Genomic DNA, 9,332 nt, shown 5'->3' with positions numbered 1-9,332 from the left:
GAAAGCATCAGGGGATCAGAAATTTAGAAATTTATTTATAACATTCAAGCTTTAAACATTTACAACATTTAAAATTATTTGGATAGATAGGTAAGGCAGAATAGAGAAATGTGGATCGAATATTAGTTTATTTAGGCATATATATAACAATAATAACAACAATAATAATAATAATGAAAGACTATGTGAAATAGTAGATAGAAGATTAACCTTAGAGACAGGAAAATCTCAGTTCAAGTCTTGTCTTTGACACATATTAGCTAAGAGACCCTGGGCCTGTCACTTAACCTCAAAGTGTCCCCAGGTAACTCTCTAGGACTCTAAGTCACAAATAGTTGCTAATCAGCAGCAGTGGAGGGAGTTTCCACAATAGGACTTCCCACATACTGGTTAAATCATAGGTCCTGACCAAATCAACAATAATAGTAACAATGGCCATTTATAAAGTACTTTACAAAGATTATCTCATCTGCTTCTCAAATTGGCAATGTATTATTATCCTCGTTTTTATAACAAAGGAATCAGAAGCTAATTTGTACAAGCAGCACCTGGATTTAAATTCCAGGATCCTAAAGCTAGATGCAATGCACTTTCAAGTCAAATCAAAGCAATAAGCATTCATTAGGCACTTACTTTGTCCTGGGAGTATGGGTGATGAAGGAGGGTTACCTCCTCTGGTGTGAGGGCTTGCTGGGCCTTTTTAGGACTTCTCTTTGGTGTCCAGTTGACCCAAAACTCTCACCTGTGGCTCCAAGAAGCTGCAGAGTGCACAGCTGCCACACCCAGGTAAGCTAGGCAGATGGGCTAAACCAGACTGAAGGGCCACAAACCAATCATTGAGTTTTGGAGGGGGAAGTCTACCCCAAGCGTGAAGATTTCCCCTGGCAGATAAGAACAATTCATTCCAAGGGCCATGAAGGCAGCTGAAACAGGTGCGGTGGAGTGCTTTGAGCTTGGGTACACATCTCTTCCAAGAAGAAGGAAGCATATTCTATCATTCTGCCTGATGGAAGCAGGTCATTACAGTTTCTCCAAGATCACCCTTCTTTAAAGGTTCTCCTTGTTTACCATTTCTAGTCATTGCATCTATTGGTCTCCTAGTACTGCTTATTTTTACTCTGCATTAAATTCATAGTCTTCCCATGTTACTCTGAATTCCTCATATTCAGCATTTCTTACTGCACAACATTTCATGACATTCATAAACCACAATTTGTTTTATCATTCCTCAGTGTGTAGGAACCCATATTTTTCCTAGTTCTTTGTTAGAGTGGAAGTGCTACTATATATATTAAAGAGATATGATATATGATATGATATGATATATTAAAGAGAATGATATTAAATTAAATTAAAGAGATATGATATATTAAAGAGAAATAAAGACAGAGAGAAAGATACACACACAGAGGGCTTCTCTTTCCAGCTTTGATTTCAATATTCCAATATTTAACGAGTTGGAACTAAAAAAAAATCTAGTATAATTTTAGGTTGTATTAATATGTATGTACTGTTTAAGCCATAAGAAGGAATAGTCATTAAGGTGGCTAGGTGGCACAGTGAATAGAGCACCGGCCCTGGAGTCAGGAGGACCTGAGTTCAAATCTAGTCTCAGACACTTAACACTTACTAGCCATGTGACCTTGGGCAAGTCACTTAACCCCAACTGCTCTGCCTTCCCCCTTCCAAAAAAAAAATCAAGAAGGAATAGTCATGGAATCTAAATCACTTAGCCCCCCACCCCACCCCTATTTTGCAGAAAAGGAAACTGAGGTTCAGATAAATAAGTGATTTGTCCAAACTCACATAGTAAATTTCAGAGCCTCAGTTTGACCTCAGGTTCTCTGACTCCAAACCTAGTACACATTCATTCTACTGTACTTCACAGTCATAATGTATTATGCTAATGAGATAATGTTGGGAGTATTTCATCAAGTCCTGGACATTATAGTTTAAGAGGGACACTGACTGAAAATATGATGAAATAGTCTATATAGAGGAAGGTAGTGAAGGGTCTGAAAGCTATCACCCAAGGAATGATGGAAGGAAGGAAGGAAGGAAGGAAGGAAGGAAGGAAGGAAGGAAGGAAGGAAGGAAGGAAGGAAGGAAGGAAGGAAGGAAGGAAGGAAGGAAGGAAGGAAGGAAGGAAGGAAGGAAGGAAGGAAGGAAGGAAGGAAGGAAGGAAGGAAGGATGGAAGGAAGGAAGGAAGGAAGGAAGGAAGGAAGGAAGGAAGGAAGGAAGGAAGGAGGGAAGGAGGGAAGGAAGGAAAGGAAAGGAGGGAGGGAAGAAGAGTGGCAGGAAGAGAAATAAACATTTATTTAAGCTTTTATTTATTAAAAGCATATACTTAATTAAGAGCTTAGTAAATACGAATCATTGTGCTAAGCACCAAGGCTACAAATAGAAAAATGTAATAGTTTCTGCTCTCAGAAAGCTTCCATTCTAGTGAAGGAGAGAACACATATGACAAGTTTCAGCTGTAAGTCAGATGAAAATGTACGTTTGTCCTTAGGGTAGAGCAGCAATATAGATGATAATATATTTTGTTTAATGCCCTTTCTACTGATAAAATCATATCTGTTTCCAGTGTTGTGCCATTTGACAGTACCAAGGTCTTTGGTGGTAAGAACTGCTTTTTTCCAGGACTTTGGTAGCTATGGCTACTGAGGAGGTAGGGGCTACCCCAGCAATAGAAGAGGTTCCAGGTTGCATGTCCATGGGAATTGCTGTCAGGGCTGGGGCAAAGGAAGGAGGAAAGTGCCATTCCCAGGTCTCTTGGGCTTACATGGCATTGGGTTGACAGCTGGTCAGCAGTTGATGTTGGTGGTAATAAAGAAGGTAGACCTCTTCTCCACAGTGAGCGCCCCTTTTAGATGGTTGCACGTCTTTAGTTAGTAGTCCAGAGGGCACTACTATCCTAAAAATCTTGGGTTCTAGGTCCTGTGCTACCTCCATCAGAGGAAGAGGGGAGGTTGTGGTTAAGGTGATGCTGGTGATTTGATTCTGCTGACACACACAGTTCTATCTCGTAGTTTCAGGAGACTGTTTCTACCAATTGGTATTGACTTGAGGATCACACACACATAACCAGCTTGTAAACTTTATACAGAAATGCAGATGGGACTGCCCTTCCCACTTTCACGCAATTACCCCTCAGAATGTCTCTATCTCTATTCTGACATTTCCCCTTCAAGGCTATCCCTCTTGGTGTCCATTTAAGCTGATTTCACTTGTAGAAAAAAGTAGAAAGAAGACAGAGGTGACCAGTCCCAATGTTATTCCTTCTGGGTTCACTCTCCTCTAGGGACAGCCCTGGTGTCGAGGTTTTTTTTCTTTCTTTCTTTTAGGGTCTTCCTGAAATCACACTGTGGGCGTTTCTTCCATATGTGTGACTTCATCTCAAGTCAACCCTAGGTTTGACTTGAATACTTCTGGGTCAAAGAAGGATCAGATCCTCAAATCATTTTAGGGAAGTGGTGGGGAAGTGACGTCTTAGTGATATCACTCTGAGAAAAAGACAGTTAACTAGACTGATTTTCCATTTCAAGACTGGAAGCCCGTGGAATAAGAGGGTCAGCTCTTCTTGTAACTTTTTCTAGAGAAGAAAAGGAAAGAACTTGTCTTCGGTAAGTACAATTTTGCTCATGTCAATGTGGGATGATTTTTAAAGTACCATGGGTGACTATAGTTCAATGGGACATGGGTTTGTTTTCTGGTTTTTGTTAAACCAGCAGACTGGAACTTGTAGATTTGAATGAGTTTTGCCTCCTTCAAAGTAGTCCCCTTGGGAGGTCCTCTACTTCTTCCAGATATGATTGTCCAAGAGTTTTGTAGAAGTCTTCTTTTAGATTTGCCTTCAGTCTTGGAGTACAATTTTTAGAATTTTTTAAAAAGTGTTAAATCTTCCTTCTTCAAAGATGTTTTAAAAACTTTCCAAGCCTGCTGAATGAGCTGGGTTAAAATGTATTTTGGCAATAGTCTTTGTAACATATGATTTGGAGATAGAAGGACCCTTGGAAATCATTTGATAACAGGTTCATAGATTTAGAGGCTGAAGGAACTCTAGCAGCCACCGGGTCTAAGCCTCTGATTTTATAGATGAAAGAATTTAGGTGCTGAGAAAGTCTTGTCCAAACTAATATAGATTGCAATAATAATTAAAATTCATGAGCATGATTTTGTGTGACTCCTAATTCATTCCTGTAAGTATATTTATCCAAGAATAAGTCTCATTGTCTTATGGTCTCCAGTTATGTTGGCCCAGGAAAATGAGAAGTCATTTCTATTGCATGTCTATAGGTTCTCTCTACTGATATAGTCCATTTTACTCCACTAGGTACTTAATATTTTCATTCCCCCCCCCCTCAAATTTATGATCTGTTCATTTATTTTCACATTCATTTTTAAAATTTGGAATTTCCAATTCTCTCCCTCCCTCCAGCCTCTCTCCTACCCATGGAATAGGCAAGTAAAATATGATACAAATTATACATGTTAAGTTCTGCAAATTTTTTTTCCTTACTTAATATTTCTACTAATCTTCACTGATGGAGGTGTAGAAAGGGAATCTAAGTCTAGTTGCATATTTTTCAGAAAACTTTGTTAAATTAAGAAACAAGATTCTTTTCAAATTTAGGCAAATCCCTCTTTTTGTTTTTCTTTGTAGTTATATCCCCAGTTCCAGCACAGTGCTTAGTACACAGTTGGGGCTTAATACCTGTTGATTTATTGCCTGCTCTGATTTTTCACCCTGTCCCAAGAGCAGGACTTTTTTTGTTATAGAGAGTACTTTGACCTTTGTATTTTGCTTAAAGATAATATTTATAAAGCACAGTGCCTGCCACATAATAGGCACTATATAAATGCTTGCTCCCTTTCCTTATCCCCTTCCCTTTGAATTTTTGGCAGTTTTGGACCAAAAAATAGTAGAAGTAGTTTTCATGAAAAATTAAATTATTTCTAAATTACAAAAACAAGAATCTGACCATAGAACATATTGTGAATGTGACCATTTTTGCAATCACTTTCACCTATTTTTTTTCTATCCAGGCACAAGCGAAGTACTTTCACTGGAGACACACAAACACTAGAAATTAAATTCATAAAGTAAAAAAAGATGGATTTCTTTTATTACTAAACAACATAGATTTTGTGGTGTGTATAATTTGACAAAGCATGGTTGAAATAAAATTGATTTTTTTTAAAAGAGCATCCTTTGGTTGGTTTTGAAACAGAAAATGGATGAACCTTTCCTTCTAGAGACTTTTTTTAAAAGATTGTGTAAATGTTAAAAAAAAATTTTTAAGTCCTTCAGGGGCCCAGCTTTAATTGAGAACTACACATTGAAAGGTTATTTTAAAACCTCAGGAAAACCCTCTAGAGCTTTGATGAATGGTAATCATTAATGGCTTCTTCCTGTTTCTTCTTACCCATATAGGTAGAGTCCTAAACACTGCTCATCTTGACTTTGCTTTTGACATTTTATTTTTATTTTCTCTTCTTGGGTTTCAGGTATTTGGAGATAAGCCATACTGGATTGGAACTGGGGATGGCCCAACCCAGGATCTCATTCTTCAGGTTTCTTTGGTTCGTTCTGTTTTTCTACTTCAGCTCAGGTAATCAACTTTCAGGGGTCTGACACATTCACTATACTCAGTGAGGTGAGGGACACAGTGATGGAGTTTTCCCTGCTTTATCCACAACCACATCGGTTAGAAGGATGCAGAATAGTCGTCTTTTATGATGGCTTCTCTGTTGCATGAAGTTAATCTGTGTGTAGTGATGTGCGTTTGGTGTATTCTCTTTGACTAGTTTTGTTTGCTCTACACTTGTAGGGGAAGCCCCATTTAGTTGAATCTTCTGGATGAGGTTGGGAAGAAGCTGCTTCAGCAACATTAAAAAGCAGCAAAATGAGCTATCTCGGTCCCAGAAAACATGAAAATGAAGCACACTTCCCTCTTTTTAGTAGAGAGGCTTATGGATACAGAATGCTGCCTATGGTATACTTTGTCAGCCAGTTTTGCTGAGGGTGGACATTACACTGGGAAATGACTGTGATAGTTTTGTTTTGTTTTTTTAAGGCATCAATATTTTTTTTAAAGAAGTTTCCTCAGGGGATAGGAATCAGATTATAGGAATTAGTTTCTTTCCAACAATTGGAAATGAGAATATCTGGTTGTATAAACTGAAATGATCAGAAAGCTAGGGATCTAATTTCTGGTCATAAAATGATCAGACATCTGTCTTTGGTGGAATGATACCACTATGGATACAGCCCCTTCTCTCTCCATCTTCTTTATCACATACCACCAGCAACTCCCCACACCAATGGATAGCTCCAGGTGTGTGCCAGAGCCGACTCAAACAGGCAATTATTAAATAGCAAAAGAGCATTGGTTTGGAATTATGGGACCTGGGTTTAAATCCTGACTCTGTGAATTACTGGTTGTGACCCTAAGCAAGTTCCTTCACTCCTCTGAGCCTCAGTTTCCTCACCTGTAAAATGTGTGTATGTATTTATACTAGATGCCTCCTAAGGTCCCTTTAATCTCTGATCTTCTGACTGTTCACTTGACTGGTATATTTGGTGCAGTCTTCATGCTAGGGACTCCTTGACAGGATCAGATATGCTAGAATTCCAACTTCCTTTACTGTGCATCTGTGTGCTTCATCATGAATCAACAAACATGCATTAGGCAACTAATCTGTGGCAGGCAATGTGCTAGGTGCTACAAGGGCCATGAAAGAGAGTGAAACTGAGCTCTGTGGTACTTCTTTTGAATATAATTGCCTCACAATAGCCTGGTGGGATTAGTGCCACTCATATGATTATCAGCTCCGTTTTACAGAGGAGGAAGTTGAGGTTCTAAAAAGGGTAAATTGTGTGTGTGTGTGTGTGTGTGTGTGTGTCCACAGTCACACAAAGCAAATCTTCTGGGTTCAGGTTCCAAGCCTAGGGCTGACTACTCTTTTCCAATAAATTTTTGAGATGAATTAAGGTCTTCATTGCATAGGCTTCTTCCCTTGCCACTCCCAGATTTCTTACCCTTCACTTTAGATTCTCCTCTTTGGTGCCATCTTCATTTCTTCCTGTTCTTTCTCTCCTCTTTTTATTTTCTCTCCTTGTTCATGTTCTGTAGTCTTTTCCTCTCTCCCCTGACTCTAAGCCCCTTCTCTCTCCATCTTCTTTATCGCATACCACCAGCAACTCCCCACACCAATGGGCAGTTATTAAATAGCCAGTATGAGCATTTACTCCTCAAAAATCAGCCAAACACTATGAATCTGGGCTCAGATTATTATTTTGTTGATTGTCTAGACTTCAGAAAGTGGTGGAGAAAATGTGCAAATTAAGCTGAAAAATTTCATCGATGCATTCCTTTCCCTAACCCTCAGCCAGTTGTTAAAACATTTATTGGTACGTCCTTGCATTGCTTTCACTTGAACGAACCTTGTCCATCTGGAAAATTAACATTGGAGGTCAGCATTTGGTAGATCTGTTACTCCTATAGCAGGCAAGCTGATGAATCAGCTGTCTGTATCACTTCTGCCTTGGGCTGGAGATTATGAAAGCAGGGTGGGGGTGGAGAGGAAGGAGTACTTACTTTAGATAACTAAACACTGAACAGAAGAATAGGCAAAGCTGAGGAGTAGGAAGTGGAAGATGAGGAAGAATGCTTAATTCTAGCTGGATCTAAGCCCAAGATATTTTTGCCTTTATTGAATGGAATAGATTTTTTGTTTAATTGTTTATGTATGTATTGGGCATATGACCAGGAGCAAACCACTTAAGCTCAAAGTGCCCCCAGGCCACTCTCTAGTACTACAAGTTAGAAATGAGTTGCTGATCTGCTTAGTTGAGGGAGTTTCCATTCAGGATAGTTTTATATATATCCTTTTTATAAGGTACATTTGTATATAGGTGTCCCAAAAGTCTTAGTTCAATTTTGCACTAAGAGGGTCTTCCCTTGCTTTTACATGAACAAGACATTCCATTTTAGTGCGGTGTTGCATGTGTATGTTATAAATATACATAGCTCTCCTATACAGAAACATGTATATTATAAATACATGTAACGGTCCTATATGGAAACTCTAGCCTCAAGGCAAATCTTCCTGATTCTAAGGCCAGTGCATGATGATGATAATGATGAGGGTGTGTGTGTGTGTTGTGTGTGTGTGTGTGTGTGTGTGTGTGTGTGTACTGAGCAGGTTCTGATGTGCATTGGTAATAATAAACATTTAGTAAACTCCTACTATGTACCTGGTATTTAGTGCTAGATATACAAAAAGAGGCAAAAGACAATTCTAGCCCCCAAGGAGCTTACAATCTAAGGGGGAAGACAAGCAAACAAATGTGTACAAACCAGTTACATGCAAGATAAGAAAGAAATAATAAAGAGAAGAAAAATCACTAGAATGAAGTAGAGTTGGGAAAGTTTTCCTGTAGAAGATAGGATTTTAGTTGGGACTTAAAGGAAACTTGAGAATCCAGGAGGTAGAAATGAGGAGGGAGAGCATCCCAGGCATTGGAAACAGCCAGAGAAAACATGTAGAGTGCAGAAATAGAACATTTTGTTTGTGGAACAGCAAGGAATTCTATCATACACACATATATGCACCTGTGTGTGTGTAACTGTGTGTGTATGTGTGTGGTTACATATAATGTATAGTAAGTGTGGGCAGTTAGGTGGCAAAGTGATTAGAGTGCTAGTCCTAGAGCCAGGAAGATTCATCTTTCTGAGTTCAGATCTGGCCTTAGATACTTAGATACTGTGTGACTCTGGGCATGTCACTTAACCCTGTTTGCCTCAGTTTCTTCATCTGTAAAACAAACTGGAGAAGGAATCCACTCCAGTATCTTTGTCTAGAAAACTCCAAATGGGGTCACAAAGAGTCAGACATGGAATGAAAATGACTGAAAACAACAAATGTATGTACATGTACATGCAAGTATGTATGCATTCATATATCTATGCATATGTGCTCTATTTCCATAGAAACCCTAAGCATCATACATGTACATAGATTGTCTGTACCTTTAGGATTTCTATATCCATCACACTTTCCTTAGGGATCAGAGGATTATAGGACTAAGAAGATTATAAATGTGAGTTATAAAGAGCCTCAGAGGTGATCTAGTCCATGTATATCTATATCTACACATAGAGAGTTCTACAGATATACAGGGTATCCCAAAATTCTTAGTGCAGTCTGAAGCTAGTAGAGCTAAGCACTAAGACTTTTGGGAAACTGTGGATAGATTGATAGATAGAAGATAGATAGATAGATAGATAGATAGATAGATAGATAGATAGATAGATAGATAGAT

At 38.7% G+C, this 9,332-nt stretch overlaps 1 protein-coding gene across 2 annotated transcripts in view; it reads left to right on the top strand.

Annotated features, from left to right (window-relative positions):
• The first annotated feature begins 3,518 nt into the window (after window positions 1-3,518).
• The window catches only part of CD80 (CD80 molecule), a 48,308-nt gene continuing 42,494 nt past the window's right edge, over window positions 3,519-9,332 (top strand). For both annotated transcript variants that reach the window (XM_069069979.1, XM_069069980.1), the window contains exons 1-2: window positions 3,519-3,627; window positions 5,513-5,616. In XM_069069979.1, coding sequence (XP_068926080.1) covers window positions 5,550-5,616 — 67 coding nt within the window. In that variant the 5' untranslated portion in view covers window positions 3,519-3,627; window positions 5,513-5,549. The remainder of the gene's footprint in view (window positions 3,628-5,512; window positions 5,617-9,332) is intronic.

The sequence above is a fragment of the Petaurus breviceps genome, unplaced genomic scaffold (assembly GCF_028583685.1).
Source record: "Petaurus breviceps papuanus isolate PSGF00001 unplaced genomic scaffold, PetGlider_PUasm1.0 90792, whole genome shotgun sequence".
NCBI classification, from domain to species: domain Eukaryota; kingdom Metazoa; phylum Chordata; class Mammalia; order Diprotodontia; family Petauridae; genus Petaurus; species Petaurus breviceps.
The sequence above is the reverse complement of the archived record's forward strand: the minus strand, read 5'-3'. Positions and strand labels throughout refer to the sequence as shown.